The 19234-nt window shown below is 41.8% G+C and overlaps 1 protein-coding gene across 1 annotated transcript in view; it reads right to left on the reverse strand.

The window, feature by feature from the left end:
• Window positions 1-19234, reverse strand: part of MIPOL1 (mirror-image polydactyly 1) — a 3346766-nt gene that overhangs the window by 2786499 nt on the left and 541033 nt on the right. Inside the window, exon 5 of the mRNA XM_044073550.1 lies at window positions 16122-16242. Within this exon, the coding sequence (XP_043929485.1) occupies window positions 16122-16242 (121 nt within the window). The remainder of the gene's footprint in view (window positions 1-16121; window positions 16243-19234) is intronic.

The raw sequence follows: 19234 nt of genomic DNA on the forward strand, positions 1-19234 counted from the left end.
TGCTGCACTTTCTTAAATACAGTGAAACACTCATTAAGTAAGTGTGTGTGTGTGTGTGTGCGTGTGTGTGTGTGTGTGTGTGTGTGTGTGTGTGTGTGTGTGTGTGTGTGCGTGTGTGTGTGTGTGTGTGTGTGTGTGTGTGTGTGCTGTGTGAGTAGACTTTTATGATGGAAATGTTCTGAATTGGGCAGTTTTGTCATTACTGGTTCATGCATAGGTTTCATTGCCTACTGAAAAAATGCTCAAACAATACATTTAAAATGTGCTATTATACAAGGAATATAATTTACTAAAATCAGTAAGGTGTATCAAAACACATGTATATTTCTTGTTTTGTGTGCAAGTGGCTAATAATTTGAAAACAACCCAAAGGTAATCTTTATCCACCACTGGCCAGATGCATTATCTTTGGATGTGGTGTAGGTTTCAATGTTACTTTAATGAATGTGAGTTTCAAGGGCAGAGAAGTTTTAATGCCAATTCTATTTTCATTGTGAGACAGTATTGCTTTTAACAGATGTCTATTGGTGTTTGTGCATTGTGCTATGTAAAAATTAAATCAAAATCATTGTAGAAGTAAAGCAGTATGCACACACTGGTGTTTATGGTAAATGGGGCGAAATAGCCACGTAATGGGACACTGGAATGGCTGCAGGGTGACTCTGGTGCCATATTTTGGTTGTCTGCTCTTCAGTTTGCATTTGAAAGTTGGTATCCCACAATTCCATTGGAGTGGGTGGGGTTACATAATTATGCAAGCAAATTTTATGTTAAACAGTGTACAGATTTGTACCTATTTTTCATGGGCCTTGTCCAGATTTTTGATGTTTCCAGGTTGAGAGGTATGATTGTAAGTATTGGGTGAGCAAATGGCTATAAGGAGGGAAACGATTTTGAGCTGCGATACAGGATCTGAATTGCCTAGACCCAAGTCTTTATTAAGTTTAATTCTGTTGGCTGCCAAGAAAAAAGCAATTACTAGAAAATGGAAATCAAAGTCTATACCAACTGTATTTGAGCTATTGAATATTACAAGAGATTAAAAAAATTGAAAGAGGGATCTTTAGAAAAGGGATGAAGCAAATTACAGAAATAAATGGAAACTGTGGGAACAATACATGCATACTAATGTTCTGGTGGAGTGAGATATAGGGAAGGTGGGAATTCAGCAATGTTTTGCTATACTGGACTGATGACTGTACCAAAGAAAATTTGTGTGACATATGTTGTATTTAAATGGAAACATTTTATTTTATTTTCTGTTAATGCATGTTTGCCCATGTTTTAAGTGATAATTTAATAAAGGTGTTAAAAAAAGAGATCCCCTCCAAATTGAAACTGGTGCTTCAAATGTCACCTAATTTGCATGCATTGATGTGATTGGTAATGCCAACTTTGAATGCATTCCTGCTCCCGTAAGGAAAAAAAAAACTCTATTTAACTACCATTTAGCAGGTGTAAAAGAGTAGAGAATATTTTGTTTAAAAGGAGAATTACTCAGCCTTATAAATAGGTTCATTGGTGTGTACTAGGCTAATGGCCCTGGAGCCTTTACAAGCCTAGCCCATATGTGCCCTGGCATCGTGCCACCAGACCTTAGTTCCCAGTGCCTCTATAAAATAGAGCCACTGGAGTGATCCCCAGGGTGAGCTTTCTATTACCCATCCACTCATCAAGATTTCTCTTGAAGAGGGACAGCGAGGTGCTCTGCTTGACATGTATGGGAAGTCTATTCCAGAGCATGGGCAGTCTCTGGGTGAGGAACCTATCCCTCCAGCATGTTCTGTTGATTGTGGTAATGAGGTTGAGGTCTCTGGAGTGAGTGGTGTGGAGGGATTGGGATTTCTTTACATGTAGCATTTCTAACAGAGCTGGGTCAGACATGGCTTTGTAAGTCAAGCACAGATCGCCTCTAAGTAGGCGATATGAGACAGAGAATAGCTGGAGTCTTTTGTCTGTCCATGTAGGATGTGTTTAATGCCTAGGATCCTCTTTGTGAGGTACTTCTGTGGTCTCTCATAAGTTCATAGGTAGGTACTAGGCTATCGGCCCAGGGGCCTATATAAGCCTAGCCAAAAAAGTTCCCTGGCTTTCATCACCCAAAAAAGTTATTTTCCTGCACTCCTGTCTAGCAGAGAAACAGAAGTGATCCCCGTGGTGAATTTCCTATTTCACATCCAGTTGTTGAGATTTTTCTTAAAGAAGGCTAATGAGGAGCTTTGCTTAACATGAATAGGTAGTCTGTTCCAGAGCATGGGAAGTCTCTGGGACAGGAATCTATCCCTCCAGCATGTTCTGTTTATTATGGTGGCAAGGTTTAGGTCCCTGCTGCATGTGGCTTGGAGGGATTGGGGTTTCTTTAAGTGTAGCATGTCCAACAAATCTGGGTTTGACATGGCTTTGTATGTTAGGCAGAGGTCACCTCTGAGTAGGCGATAAGTGATGGAGTAGAGATGGAGTTTTTTGAGACGGTCTGCGTATGGCAGCTGTTTGAGGCTGGTAATCCTCTTAGTGAGGTATTTCTGTGGCCTTTCAAGTTGCATATGTCTTGAGAGGTACATGCCAAACAGGGTATTGTACTCTACAATGGGTCTGATGAGGGATGAGTAGAGAGGAACAATGACCTCTTTTTTTCTGGAGGTGAACCTCTTTGTAATGAGGTGTGCCACGTAGAAGGGTTTTATGACTACTGTGGCGATGTAATAATCAAAGGAGAGACTACTGTCCACCTGTGTCCCAAGGTCTCTTATTACACTTTCAGTGTTTAGTAGGCTACCGCCTATGTGGTAGTTCATGGGTACAGTGTTTTTCCCAAAGGGGATAACAATGCACTTCTTGGCATTCAGCTTGAGGCCATGACTTTGACACCAAGCATCAGTCTCAGTGAGGCCCCTTTGCAGAATGTCCATATCATTAGGTGATTCTATTATAGCACCTAGTTTGCAGTCGTCTGCAAACTTCATTAGCCAAAGACCTGCTGTATTAGCCTGAACTTCTAAGAAGCAGATGCCAAACAGGACAGGACCCAGAATTGAGCCTTGTGGTACTCCACTTGTCACTCGTCTGAAGTTGGATTTAGAGTCAGCTACTTTCTCTATGTGGGTTCTGTCAGTGAGCCAGTTGGCCACCCATCTTGTGACATAGGGATTTATGCCCAGTCTAGTGAGTTTATCTATAATTCCAAAGTGGGGGATGGTGTGAAAGCCTTGGCAAGGTCAAGATAGGCTGTGTGTACACCCTTACCCTCGTCCACGGCTCTGGTGACTACTTCAAAGAAGTCAATCAGGTTTAGGAGACATGACCTACCTTTTACAAACCCAAACTGAGTGGGGTCCAGAGTTTGGAGGTTACCTATGTCCTTGTTTATAAGCTCCAAGATGATACATTCCACGGCCTTGCAGACCAGGTTCATCAAGCTAATGGGGCAGTAGTTCCCGGGGTCCATGGTGGCACCCCCTTTGGGAAGTGGGATAACCGTCGCTGTCCACCATTCAGTAGGCACAAAGCCTGTAGTGAGGCTATGATTGAACATGGTTACCAAATTGGGGTGCCAGTTCATCCTGTAGTTTGTGCAGAATGCAGCCTGAGATGTTGTCAAGTCCCATGGCTATGCAGAGTCCAGTCTTTACTTGTGCAGCCGTGATTACAGGGGGGTTGCATTCTTCTGGTATAGTGATGGGCCCCTTGGGGGATGGGGGGGTGAAGTTTGCACTGAACCTATCTGCCAGGATGTTGGCAATATCAGTTGGTTCTGTACATCTAGTGCCATTGTGCTGTAGCTCAGAGCAGATCTGAGTGTCACCACTGAGATTCTTGGCATAGCTGTAGAATGCTTTGTGGTTGTCTTTAGAATCAGTAGTGATTTTATTTTTGTAACTAGCTTTAGAGGATTTTATGAAGGATCTCAGCTTCTTACTGAGGCTGACCGGGGAGTTCCTGCAATCAGGGGATTTTACTCTTTTTTGCAACAGCTTCTTCCTTCTGTTGCAGAGTTTGTTTATAGCAGGGGACCACCAGATTGGCTTCCTTTTTTTGGAGGATAGTGTCTTGGTTCTGTTAGACTGCGGTGGTGGTGCTGCAGTAGCATTGTCGCCTCACAGTTAGACATTGCCTGTTTGATTCTCAGTTAGAGTGTCTTCTGTGTGGCGACATGCATGAATGGGCGTTCCTTCGTTGAAGGTTGTGCGTTAGGCCCGGCAAGCCAGCATGTAAAAATCTACTGCCAATCATTAGCGGACCAGAGTTCCGCTGTGGCGACCCCTAACCGGGAAAAGCCGAAAGACCTTACTAGTGTCTTGGTTCTGTTGGGGATGGCACGATCCATGCACTCATGTATGTGCTTATACAGTGCATTTGCATAGGATTCAGCAGTTGTACCTCTATTTTCCATCTGTATGGGTGTCGTGAAGCTTGCCACTTCTGTCTTAAGAAGCATGAAGTTGGCTTTGGTGAAGTTTTTTACTGTGGTTTCCTTAATGGGGGTTGGGGCGGGATACTGATATCTAGGGTGATTAGCTTGTGGTTGGATCTGACCAGCGAGGAGTTGACCTCTGGCATGGAACATTGGTTGCCCATATTGGTAATGACCAGGTCCAGGATATTGCTGCCCCCTGGCGGGGGTATGGACAAGCTGATCCAGGGCATTGGAATTTATGAATTCCCGAAAGCGTTGAGCAAATGAGTTAGTACATGAGTAGTTTTCCCAGTTGATGGTGGAGTAGTTGAAATTGCCCATTATTAAGGTATTAGGCTGCACCTTAATATTACCCAGTATATCAAGAAACATGAAGTGGGCATCCTGGGGCATGGTGGGGGATATGTAACAAGCTACAACCTGGATTGCAGTCTTGCCCAGTGTTAATTGCACTTGGATAATTTCGGATGCATTACGTTGAGCAACTAGCCCGGAGGTGTGGATATCCTTAATGAATATGGACACGCCTCCTCCTTTAGTGTTTCAGTCCAGGTTAGGTGGCCGAAAGGTGTGGTACGAGTTACAGCCTGGTAATGCAGGGGTGCTCTCTGGAGCCTTGAACCAGGTCTCCGTCACTGCACAGATGTCAATGTTCTCCATTTTAAGGAGTGCCTCGAGTGAGTGCATTTTGTGGTTTAGACTTCTAGCATTACCCTCAGATTTTGCTTGCTTATACCTGCTATGGTGGTGAGTTTGTCATTTGAACCTTGCCTAAAAAAGGCACTACAGGGGTGGCAAGAGCCTTAGCCAGTATCCAGAATCCCAGGGGCAACAGCTGCAGGCCATCTCTGGCAAAGCATCGTGGTCTGTCAATCATGTCATCCCAGGCAGACAGACAATGAATCCCCTTAGAATGACACCAGAAGCTTAGCCAATTGTTGAAGTAAATCATTTTGTCCTTGTATTGTGGTATCATTCTGGGCGATGGCAGGATGGTACTCAGGGCTAAAGTCATACCTGCCTGGGCTACATGATCCGAGAGCTCCATGTCTCTTTTCATGTTTTACAGGGACGTACGTCTCAGGTCATTCACACCAACATGGACAATAACAGTCATATTTGTACTTGTTGTGGAGTGACCTTAGTGCTTGCGTTATGTGGCGGATCCTGGCACCTGACAGTAACTTTCTCCTTGTTTAGCCTGGTGAGTGGGACATCAGTGTGCCTGACTATAGAGTCACCTATGACTAGTGTATCGGGTACGCTGTTTTGATTTATGGGCTGAAGTTGAGTGGCACACTGATTTTGTGGGCTGTGTGCTATATGGGTAGTGTTGGGGGGGGGTGGCTGCTTGTGTTTCAGCTTTGCAGGTCTCTGCTGTTTGGGCATATTTTTATTGAGAGCCTCCACGAATGTAAGTGTGTGTTTTGTGTTAATATGTGTGGGTTTAGGTGGTGTAGGTTTTGATGGACTATGTGTTGAGTGTGGTGTGGTGCAGGTGTTTATCTTTTCCTCTTGACTGTCTAGTACAGTCTTAGCTGGAGAGAGCTTGGCGTCCAGTTTGGCTATATAATTGCACCTCTCACAGGTTGTAGTGTTGGGTGGTAGGAGGAGAGGGTTGTCAGTGTACATGAGGCAATTGCTACATTGCCCCAAGATGCCCAGATTTATCAGGTGGACAGGGGAAAATACCGGGAGCTGACCCTTAGACATGCCTGGATAGGTGCTTATTAATTTAAGTACTTAAAACTGTTTTCCTCCTAACAAGTGAGGAAAGTTGAGTGCTGCAGTAATTTGTAGATTTAGTGCTTGCAACGAGTTTTTAACAAGTACTGAGCACAAGGAAACAGTTTTGAGTGCTAAAATTAGAAATCTGTCTAGTTCTAAGGGGAAATTAGAAGAGCAGACTTTCTGGCACCAGGAATAATTTAATCCTAGTTAAACGGCGCTGCGCAATGCATAAAACCTCGCAAACATGGGTTCTTAAACAGAAAGATTAAAGGGATAGAAATAGCCCAAAATGGCCAATAAAACTACAGATTCTGAGCTGAAACCACTACTCGAGAAACAGATAGGCTGCTCAAAGCTCACCACTCTCACTGATGAACAGAGAAGCTTCCTTCTATCTTAGTAAGGTATGGGCAACATGGAAACTACAAAACAGTCCAGAATTCAGCAAAATCTGAAAATCAGACTCTACTGGTTATGGAAAGGCAGGAAACGAGTAGAGAGATTGGATTTTCTTTGGGGGGGGTTGTTTTTTTCAAAAAATTAAAACAGATACAGTAAAACAAACACTTTTAAAGCAGAAAAATGGCTATCGCACTTGAGCATGTAGCCCTCAACAGTTCAACAGCTGAAAAACACTTAAAAATGATCAGTTAAAGGGCAAACACTATCCGAATTAAAAAAAACAGTTCAAATAAGTTGCAAAGTTAATAAAAAATGCTAGGAATAGTGTGACTAGTGAAAATAAGCAATAAAAAGCAAAACAGAGGTACCTAATCCACACAAAGTCTCCCTTTTCTCTCTCTGCTGCTGTAGAACTCTGCAGGACACTCAGGCAGGATCTTGCTGAGGTAATACAAGTGCAAAAACCACACAAACGTGTTTTTAAACAGAAAGATGAAAGGGATAGAAAAAGCCCAAAATGCCCAATAAAACTAAAGCTTCTGAGTGAGGTACATGCCAAATGGGCCATTATACTCGATAACTGGTCTAATGAGGGTAGAGTAGAGAGAAACGATGACCTCTTTCTTGCTGGATGCAAAACCCTTGGTAATGACTTGTGCCATATAGAAGGACTTTCTGACCACAGTGGCAATGTAGTGGTCGAAGGAGAGGTTGCTGTCAATCTGCATCCCAAGATCTCTTATAATGCCTTCAGTGTTCATTGGGCTCCCATCAATGTGGTAATTAGTGAAAACTGAGTTTTTACCAAAGGGGATGATGACACATTTTTTGGCGTTAAGCTTAAGGCTATGGTTTTGACACCCAGTCACTGGTCTCAGTGAGGCCTTTCTGTAGGATGTCTGCATCACTTAGGGAGTTAATAATGGCTCCCAGCTTGCAGTTGTCAGCGAACTTGATCAGCTAGAGTCCCTTTGTGTTGGCTTGGACTTCTGAGAAGTAGATGCCAAACAGAAGAGGACCCAGGACCGATCCCTGTCGGACTCCACTTATGACTGGTCAGCAGTCTGACTTGGAGTTTGCTACTTTCACACTGTGTGTTCTATCTGCGAGCCAATTTGCAACCCACCTAGTGATATAGGGGTTGATGGCTAATTTGGTGAGTTTATCAATAATTCCCGAGTGAGGAATGGTATCAAAGGTCTTGGCCAGATCAAGGTAGGTTGTATGCACTGCCTTACCTTCATCCACAGTCCTGGTGAATGACTCAAAGAAGTCAACCAGGTTGAGTAGGCATGATCTCCCTTTCACAGAGCCAACTGTGTTGGGGCCAGAGTTTGGAGATTTCCTATATGTTTGTCAATCAGATCCATGATGATGCGTTCCATAGCTTTACATATCAGATTTGTCAGTCTAATGGGGCGATAATTCCCATGGTCTATAGTCACTCCCCTTTATGGAGAGGGATGACTGTAACAGTGCGGCATTCGGTAGGAACAAAGCTTGAGGTGAGGTTGTCACTGAACAGGGCACACAGATGTGGTGCAAGTTCGTTTTGTAGTTCATGTAGAACACAGCCAGGGATATTATCAGGTCCCATGGAAGCTGTATTCTTGGCCTTGGACAATGCAGCCTACCTGTGCTGCAGTAATGCTGGGTGTCTGGTACTCTTCCGGTATTGTGATTTAGGGGGGAGAGAGGGGTAAAGTTGCCACTGAATCTGTCAGCCAGTACATTGACAATATCTGTTGGCTCAGTATAGGAGCTACCATTGTGCAGTAACTCAGAGCAAATCTGGGTATTGCCGTGGATGTTCCTGATATAACTATAGAAGGCTTTGTGATTGTTTTTAATGTCTGTCATGATTCTGCCTTCATAGCTGGCTTTAGAGGATTTGCTGAGAGATCACAACTTTTTGTTGAGGCTAATAAGGGAGTTTTTCCAGTCTTGGGACTTCAACTTTTTCTTCATCAGTTTCTTCTTTCTGTTGTAGAGTTTATTAATGGCTGGGGACCACCAAATTGGCTTCCGTTTTTTGGAGGAGAGCGTCTTGGTTCTGTTGGGTATGGCCAATTCCATGCATTTATGTACATGTTCATACAGTGCACTGGTGTATGATTTGGCAGTCATGTAGCTATTTTCCATTGGCATGGGTGCCGTGACGTTAGCCACCTCTGTTTTTTAGGAGTCCAAAGTCAGGTTTGGAGAAGTTTTTCAAGGTGGTTACCTTTGCGGGGGGTGTGGATTTCCATGGTGATTAGTTTATGGTCAGATCTGACCAGGAAAGGATTGACTTATTGGTGTAGAGCAACAGTTGTACATGTTAGTAATAGCCAGGTCAAGGATGTTGCTTCCTCTAGTGGGGTCAGAATGAGCTGGTCCAGGGCATTAGAAATGATGACTTCCAGGAAGCGTTGGCCCAGTGTATTGGTGCTTGAGTAGTTTTCCCAGTTGATGGAGGGGTAGTTGATATCTCCTACTATGAGAGTGTTGGGTTGGATCTTGACAGACTCCAGGGTGCTTAGGAACGTGGAGTGAGAGTCAAGGGACATGGCTGGGGCCTATAGCAGGCTATGACCTGGATCACCGTCTTACCCAGTGTTAGTTGTATCTGAAATATTTCAGATGCATTATGCTGGGCTACTAGTCTGGAGGTATGCATATCCTTTATGAATAAGGAGACAGCACCATTTTTAGAGCTTTGGTCCATGTTTTAGGGCTGAAAGGTGTAGAATGAGGTATAACCTGGTAGTGCAGGGGTACTTTCTGCTACTTTAAACCAGGTCTCCATTACAGCACAAATGTTGATGTTCTCCATTTTTTGGAGTGCTTCGAGCAAATGCATCTTGAGATTTAGACTTCTAGCGCTGAGCAGCATGCCCCTCAGACTGCATTTATTTATAGCTGTTACAGTGGCAATCTGGTCTTTGGAACACTGCCTATAAAAGCACTATAGAGGTGGCAAGAGCCTTAGTCAGTACCCAGAAACCCAGGAATGACAAATGCAGGTCATCTCTGGCAAAGCATGGAGATCTGTCAATCTTGTCATCCCAAGCAGACAGATACTGGATCCCCTTAGAATGACACCAGAAACTTAGCCAATTGTTGAAGTCAGTCATTTTTTGTTTGTATTGCAGTATCATTCTGGGTGACGGTAGGATACTGCTCAGGGCTAGTGTCATACCTATCTGGGCCACAAAATCTGAGAGCTCCACCATGTCTCTTTGCATGTAGTCCAGGGAGGTACATCTCAGGTTACTCACACCCACATGGACAATGACAGAGTGTTGTGACCTGAGTGCGTGTGTTATGTGTCAGATTCTGGCACCTGATAGACACCTGACTGTTACCTTCTCCTTATTCAACCTAGTGAGTGAGACATCTGTGTGCCTCACTATTGAGACACTTATGATTACTGTATTGGGCAAGGTGTTTAGCCTTAGGGGCTTAGGTTGAGGGGCACACTGTGGAGGTGAGCTGTGTGCCCTGTGGTTTGTGCTGTGTTGTGGTGGTTGAGTGTGTTTCTGTCTTGGAGGTCACTGCTGTTTGGGTAAATTTCTATTGAGAGCCTCCGCAAAGGTGGGTGTGTGGTTTGTGTTTTTATGTGAGAGCTGTGATACTGGGTTTTCTGGAGGGCTGTGTGTTCCATGTGGTGTGGTACAGGTGTTGGCCTTCTCCTCTTGACCAGCTTGTCCGGTCTTGGCTGGAGAGTGCATAGCTTCCCGTTTTGTGATATAAGTGCATCTCTCACAAGTCTGAGTGTTGGGAGGTAGGAGGAGAAGGTTGTCTGTGTACATGAAGCAGTTGCTACACTGCCTCAGAATGCCAAAATAAACCAGGTTAATAGGAGAAAGCACAGGGAACTGCCCTTTAATCATGACAGGAGCAGTGGTCATAACTACTAAGTACTGGAGCTATTTCCATGAAGAATGACTAGTACTGATGGCACTTAGATGTGCTACAATAATTGCTACAAAAACCTGGTGAAGTGCAAAGCGATTAGGATAGTTGAAGTGCAAGAGAGAAAGAACTAGCAAGATCTAAGGGAAAAACTGAAAAGCAGACTTTCTTGAATGAGTAATAGTTTATTTCAGCTTGGTGCCACTGAGCGGAGCTTAAACAAGAACAAACCCGTGAAAAATTTTAAACCAGAAAGTTGAAAGGGATGGAAAACTGCCCAAACAGCCAATAAACTACAATTTGTGGGACAGAAATCCCTCCTCTTGTGGTAGATAGGCTACTTAGTACTTACCCCTCCCACTGATAAGCTAGAAGGCTTCCCTCCAACACAGAAAGGCTTGGGGGGGCTCACAAGCTTACAAACAGTCCTGGATATAGCAAATCTGTTATCTGGAATAGACTGGTTAAAGAAAAGGCAGGAAACAAGTGCAAACGCGGGCTTTTAAACAAGAAAGTTGAAAGGGATGGAACAACTGCCCAAATGGCCAATAAACTACAATTTCTGGGCCAGAAACTATTCCTCCTGTGGTAGATAGGCTACCTAGTGCTTACCACTCCCACTGATAAGCTAGAAGGCTTCCCTCCAACACAGTAAGGCTTGGGGGGCTCACAAGCTAATACTGTATACAGCTAAACTGTACCTGGACTAGACTAGTCACAGGAAAGGTGGGAAACAAGTTAAGAACTTTTTTTTTTTTTTTTTTTTAACAGAAAAGCAGCTAAAACAGTTTTTTTTTTTTACAGAAAAGCAGCTATTTTTATCTTAGATCTAGACTAAAACTCAACCAATTCCAGTCATGCTATAAATAAATTCAAAATAGTATTCAATGCTGTCTCTTGATGCTACCCCTTGTTTCCCTTCCTTATTGCTTTTTCCTTGAAGATGTTATATGAAATAGATGGGAGTAGGTCATTTTCTAGCCAATGTGTGCTTTAAATTTCAGCAAATATATGAAGTTTCTCCATGCTTTTGTCCAAGTGCTCTTGGGCTTCATCAGCTGTAGTGGTCTTTGTGGCCATGTTCCTTGGGTATTACAAATTGAGGTCCACTGGAACCTTGCTACAAGTATGTTGGTGGATTGTCCTTAAGCCGCAGGATTGGTGACCACAATCCCTATATTGTTGTAGTCGAAGTTCTTGTGGTCATTTTCTTTGATCTTCAGAATACATCAAGAACCAACTATATGCACTAAATAATTTAGGTTATAGACGTCCGCGAAGAGGCTGAATTAATTTGGTAATGTTTTATTTATATGTATATTTTTCCTTATGGAATCTGTTCAAGTGTGACTGCTAGCAAGGTTGCAAGATACTATGTACATTTTTCTCAAATTATTGTCAAGAGGATAACTGCAGTAGATCCAGTGAAGTATCTATTAGGCAAGTGAATAAGCAAGTAGGTGTGTGTATTAGAGCGACACACACTTTGGTCATGAGCCTCAACTTGAACCTTTTATTTTCCAGATATGAAATGTTGATGTTGAATGTTTTTTTGAGGGGGTAGAGAGATTATGATACACTACTACTTAACAGTACTATCCCAGGTGTGGGTCCATGTGTGTGTGTATGGAGGGGACACACATAGGCATATGTACCATCTCCATTTTAATACACATACCTGTCTGTATGTGTTTCGAATTTTTCAAAACTAATACTGGAACGCTTTGGTGGTAGGGGGAGTAGGGGGAGCTTGTGCTCACTCTACTACTTAGTAGTAATGCCAGCAGTGTGCTTGAGTGGCTGTCTGTGATTACACTAGCACATGTGTGTATGCAAAGGTTTTTGGTATGCTGCACTTGCCTCTGCAAACATATAAGTGCATGTGTATGTGCATCTGTATGTGTCTGCATTAATTAGTGTGTGAATACACGCAAGCTTATATGCACAAGTGTATGCGTGTGTCTGTATACATATGCCTGTGTGAGTGCACACCCTGTTCCAGTTAGCCATATCCACTTAGTTGCTTCCTGCAGCCCCTCCTTGCTTTGAAGTCCCAGCCACCACTGGAAAGCAGGCAACTTACACATTCTGCACAGAAATAACTTTTATAAGAAATTAGCTCAGATTGCACAGATTCCTTAATTAGTTTCAGAAATTATTCATCATTAATGGCTAAGTCACCATATTCTAGACACCAGCATGTAGGGAGAGAAAATAATTCAAGTAAATTTCTTACACTCCTAATTAGCAAGGATATGGCTCATTTACTACTGAAAACTATCTCATCTTCATCTTGTCATCTGCTCCTGATGCCTATTTTCCAAAGTTGTTTTATCTTTCACTCCTCATTGTGATTGATGCCTTTAGCTTCCTCTCATGTCCAAGATTCATGCCTAGCAGCACTACTTTCACAGGCAAGCTATATTCTTCCCAGCATCTTTCTGTCAACTCGCCATATTATCGATGAAAGGTTCTGACGGTAAGGTAGTGAAAACAATACAGCAAAGAGAGTGAACCTCTTGCTACACAAAGATATACTGTTAATTCTACAAGTCTTTCACTTTTTTAGTTTATTTTTGATCAAAACAACCAATTTTCTCCTGACTTGTTCTCCAGTCAAGTATGCCTGTCTTTCCTGCAGAGGTCACTAACTTGCCATTTCCAAGGAACAATGTAACTATGAAATGGTCACGGAAGCTGCTGCTGATGGAAGACCTTCTCTACTTTTCAGAGTTCTTGCACTCTCTCTGCTTGCCAATGGCATTAAACATATTTAATGTTCTCCTCCTTTCTTGCACTTAAATGATTTCCTATCTTTCCCACCAAATGCTTGTTCCATATTTCATTAAAAACAATAAATGACCATCTTCACAATCATTTTCAAATACAGTGAATAGCAACTTAAACATGTAGACCATGTTGTTCCTCCTACAATTAGCCTACCTTTTTTCTTTGAGATTCTCTAGGCATAACTCTCCTAGAAAGCCCCTGTTTATATCCAACCAAAAGATGCCTGCAGTCTTCCCATTTCTCTACAATTCTATAGGAGTTCTCAAACTACACTGGATGTGGAAATACTCCTGATCTACTTACTTCTCCCTCAATGTGCTGTTGGCAGTTCACAGATTCTATTTGATTGTAATCCCTCACGGTATAGTGGGTGAAGGCATGTCAAATAAAGAATGGCAGCTGTGATGTCCTACAAGTGTGGTGGGCTTATCTGGATGCTAGCAGATCTGCAGTCAGAACAGCAAGACATGTACAAATGAAACAGCACTGAAGTTCTCATGTCCAGTCACTGCTTGCACTTCAGTGGGCATCACTCTTATATTGTTATGCTTCCGCCTGAACATGTTAGTATTAAGCTACTCTCTCCTCAGTTGGGCCGCTGTTTCTCCATATGGTTAACATACCATAATCTTTCAGCCATAAATAAATTAAAAAACATCTACAGTACAACACACATGTGAGATACAAATATGTATGGGTCTAATTTGATTCACTGAAAACTCGTTTCTTTGAATTTCAAAAAACACACACCAAATCGCAGAAAGCTCAAAGCATGATACTGCCACCACCATGCTTCACCGTGGGGGTGGTGTTCTTTTGGTGATGTGTTGTTTTTGCGCCAAACGTATCTTTTGGAATTGTGGCCAAAAAGTTCAACCTTGGTCTCATTAGACCATAACACATTTTCCCACACGCTTTTGAGCGACTTAATATATTATTTTGCAAATATTAGCTGGGCCTGGATGTTTTTCTGTGTAAGAAAAGGCTTCAGTCTTGCAACCCTACCCCATAGTCCAGACATATGGAGAATACATGAGATTGTTGTCACATGAAGTATGCAACCAGCACTTGCCAGAAATTCCTGCAGCTCCTTCAATGTTGCTGTAGGTCTCTTGTCAGCCCCCCTGACCAGTTTTCATCTAGTCTTTTCATCAATTTTGGAGGGACGTCCAGTTCTTTGCAATGTCACTGTTGTCCCATATTTTCTCCACTTTTTGATGACTGTCTTCACTGTGCTCCATAGTACATACAATGTTGTGGAAATTTTTTTGTACCCTTCTCCTGACTGATACCTTTCAACAATGAGATCCCTTTGATGCTTTGCAAGCTCTCTGCAAACCATGACTTTTGCTGTAGCAGGCAACTGAATAAATATCAGGAAAATCCTACTTGGACAGCTGAACTTTATTTGGGGTTAATCAGTCTCTCTTTAACTGATGGCAGGTGTGTACCCAAGAAGACTGTAACTAAATCAAAAGGTACTTCAACAAAGTATTAGTTTAAGGGTGTGCACAATTATGCAACCAGCTTATTGTATGTTTTTTATTTTTCCCCTAACAGTTTTCTTTTTCAATTGAATTTTACAGGTTATAGATCACACTAAAGGTGGGAAAAGTTTTGAAATTATGCATCGTGGTCTCATTTTTTATATCACAAAAACCTAGCATTTTAACAGGGGTCTGTACACTTTTTATATCCACTATATATAAATATATATATATATATATATATATATATATATATATATATATATATATATACAAATGTAAAACAGTCTAAGACTAGGGGTGGGGTTGGAGCAAGCCCTGCTATGACCCATACCCCCTGACACTTAAATATTCCAGCTAAACAACAGCAAAATACTAGGGAAAGGGCGTATATCCCATTCCACACCACCATCTACTGATGTTCTGTCAAACAAACAGTCAAAAGAACTATATTTTATATATATATATATATATATATATATATATATATATATATATATATATGTGTGTGTGTGTGTGTGTGTGTTTATTTCTGTGTGTATACAAATACTGACATACACACTTACTTTTCCACTTAAACTACATCTCTCTCTGCAAAGCACTCCAGCTCCAGTAGTAAAAAAGCATGGCCTGATCACATCTCCCCAGTCAGAAGGGAAGGGCTGCATGTACCCTAGTGCACACAAAGCAGTGAGATTTTCCTGCTGGAAACCACTGCTAAGTGCTGCGGGGGAAGAGCACTGCTGCTTGAAGGGAAACACTCCTTGGAGAAGTGAGGGGCCAGCCTCTGTGTTCAGCCAATTGTATAGCCTTTCCTCGGTGCTTTAATAAACCTCCTCTCTCTTCCAGTGTCATTAATACCACCCTCAATAAACTTCACACCCTTTACACCCTGAGTATGCTACACTTCTTTGTAACCTTTATCCTGAAAATAATCATTTTGTCACATCATTCATTTTGTCATATTATATTGTATTACATTTTCTTGTATTGTCTACACATTTTTCTTTTTATTGTAACAAAGTATACTTTTGTGGAGCTTTTCTCCAACATGAAAAGGGGTCTTGCATTTATAAATTATATTACATGTATATACATTTAAACTTTACCTTAAATGAACTGCAATGGTTAAAATACAGTTTTTGTTTTAGTATTAAACTACTGAAATATTATATAAGCCTTATAAACAAAATTTTCACAAATCACATAGGTTTATATGACACTATTTACTGAAATGTTTAAGTGCACTGTTACAAAGAATAAAGAAATTCATACAACACAGACCTTGTATAGTACCTTGATGTGTACTGACAGAGGCCATCATTAAGCCATAAAGGTAATAAGGAACTGGGAAGTTATTCCTAAAACAGGCTGCTGCAGACTAAGTGATAATGTGTTACCTTTTTATTGGTGTTTCTCATGGTATCCAACTCCTTCATCAAAAATGAAATATTTTTTTCATTATCTATAATGGTAGAAAAACAGCCATGTGTCTGGCTAGCGGCCAGCTCTTTAGAAACTCTGTAATAAAAAGACAAACAAGTCAAACACTTATTCTTAATGGCACATCTACAGGAAAAAAAAACAGCACTAACTGTACCACTTACAGAACTACATCAATGAAAATTAACAAAAATGCAGTTAAGTACTTTTCGAAATATACATGTTCCTAAATTCTTCCAGTCTCATAACACTAAAGTAGAGTGTGGACTTCTGCACATCCTAACAGCTGACTGTGAGAGTCCCTTCACTGTTTGTCATAACAGACTTAAAGGTCCATAAGGCAGAAACACAAATTGGTTTCAACAAAAGACATATTGCACTTCTTGACAAGTCTTGTGAACCAAGGCGTACTTGATGGCTGCACAGAGAGAGTGAATTTCCAAATTAAAATATGCAGCTCTTATTTTTTGCTAATTTCACATTAATAAGCTGTGCAGTAACTGTGCAAGAGAACAGTCTGTTTCCATAACACAGAGGGACACAGCCCTGACTGCAATGGAATTCCCTGGAAATGAAGGAGCCCAGCATGGAGGCAAAGTAGTGAAGGACCTTGGCCTGATTATCTCCCCTCAGTCAGAAGGGAGGGGTGCATGTACTCTAGTGCACACAGAGCAGCATGACTTTTCTGCTGGAGATAAGAGAAACCATGGCAATGTGCTTAAGGGCGAGAGGCACTGCTGCTTGAAGAGAACACTGCTTCGATAAGTGAGGGGACAGCCTCCATGGTCAGCAAACTGTACATCCTCTCCCCAGTGCTTTGTCTATTGCATGCAGAGAATACGCTTAACAGCAAAAATCTAAAATCACTTAAGATGGCTGTCTAAATGATGTCCCTACTCAGATGTCCTCATCTAGGAGGTGGGGAATGAACTGGCTGACTTAACAGGAGGCTGATGACAAAGACAATGGGGGAGGGCAAAACATGTTAAAAAAACTCTCTCTCTCTCTCTCTATATATATATATATATATATATATATATATATATATATATATACATACACACACATATATATACAGGAGAGAAACAACAGGTTGGCACTAAGGCTACCCACTGACGAGAAGGATGCTGTTCTCAAACTCAGTACAGAGGAGGTGAGAAGAAAGTTAAGGAAGGTGAACCCCACGAAGGCTGCTGGTCCAGACATCATACTGGGCAAGGTGTTAAAAGGCTGTGCTGATCAACTGTGCACAGTACTCATGAAGATATTTAACACCTCTCTTGCCATGGTGAAAGTACCCTCACACTAAAAGGAAAAAAACATCATTCCATTGCCTAAGAAAACCTCTCCTCCAGCCTTAACGACTACAGACTATTCGCTCTGACATCCACTGTTATGAAATATCTTGAGCGGCAAAAGCATTTGTCATCAGGTCCACCTCCCAATTTTGACCCTCTGCAGTTTTCTTACAGAGCCAACAGATCCACGGCTGATGCTGTATCATTAGCACTACACAGCTCTCTTGAACATCTACAGGGCAATGACAAATATGTGAGGATGCTGGTCACAGATTTCAGCTCAGCATTAAATACAGTGGTACCAATGCAGCTGATAGAAAAACTGGCATATATAGGAGTCAGTAACCATCTATGTAACTGGATCCTGGACTTCCTGATTGTGAGGCCACAAAGTGTGTGTTCGGCTAAGAACACATCAAAGTGTATCAAGATTAATACCGGGGTTCCACAGGGGATGTGTTCTCAGTCCACTGTTATTCACCATCCTGACCCACGACTGCTATGCAAAGCACAAGTTCAACCACATTATCAAGTTTGCTGATGATACCACAGTTGTGAGCCTCATCACAAAGGAGGATGAAAGAGCATACAGAGAGGAGATGGCATTTCTGATCAGTTGGTGTGAGGAGAACAACCTTGACCTGAATGTAAGCAAGACCAAAGAGATTATCATTGACTTCAGGAAAAAGAAAACAAACATCCAGTGCTCATGATCAATGGTGAGAGTGTAGAGTGGGTTAAATGCACAAAATTTCTAGGCGTACACATATCAAAGGATCTCTTGTGAAAGTGCCCCATCACATCCATTTTTTGAGAAGGCTGAAGAAAGCTAAGCTCTCGGCTTATATAGAGGTGCTACTGACAGTAACCTCACCAGCAACTTCACAGTGTGGTTTGGAAGCAGTACAACTACAGAAAGTGGTGTGGGTCACACAGAAGATAATGGGTACCAGTCTTCCATCGATACAACTTTATTTTGCAAGAAGCATCAGAAGGATCACCAAAATAATACAGGACACCACGTATCCAGCACACAGTCTAAGTATCTGGTAGAATATATTGCAGTATCTGCTGCAAGACTACCAGATTCAACAACAGTTTCTAGCTGACAGTGGTCAGACTTCTAAACGGCATATGTCCCAGAGAACTAGTCATTAAGTCATTTCTTTCTTTCTTCACAGATACCTATAGTCTGTTGTATAATACATACCACACAAATTCCACGTAAGTGCAATATTTATTTAAATTATCCCTATCAAGTGCAATATTTAACAGACAACTTAGGCAATGAGTAATATGTATTTTACTTAAATGGGGCAGTTATTATAACTTAGGGGAGGTTATACTTATTCTGTATTCAAGTGTTGGAATTTTTCTGCTCTTTTGTATGGGTACTGGAGCTGCACTGCAATGGTATTTGCATACTCTGACACCTGCTGGATGCATAAGACATGTACAGAAAAGTAAGAAAAATAAGGGCAAGCAGTGGGTCTTATTACAGGCAATACATAAATGGGGAATTAGAGAATTTTTTTCATTTGCAAGGACAGAGCTTTTTTTTCCCTTTATTATATGGAGAGAAGGGAAGAGGGGTAACAGTGAATGAGAAAGCAAGACAGGAAGGGGGATTAGCATAGTGTGCAGGAGGAGAAAGAACAACAGCAGCACATACACACAGGGTGAAAGTGCACACACCAAAATGAAGAGACAGGATAGACAGACAGAGGGTAAACAAACAGTGATGAGTAGAGGTTAATAATGTACAGGGCATA

Source organism: Protopterus annectens, chromosome 6.part0, assembly GCF_019279795.1.
Source record: "Protopterus annectens isolate FY-2018-M chromosome 6.part0, PAN1.0, whole genome shotgun sequence".
NCBI lineage: Eukaryota > Metazoa > Chordata > Ceratodontiformes > Protopteridae > Protopterus > Protopterus annectens.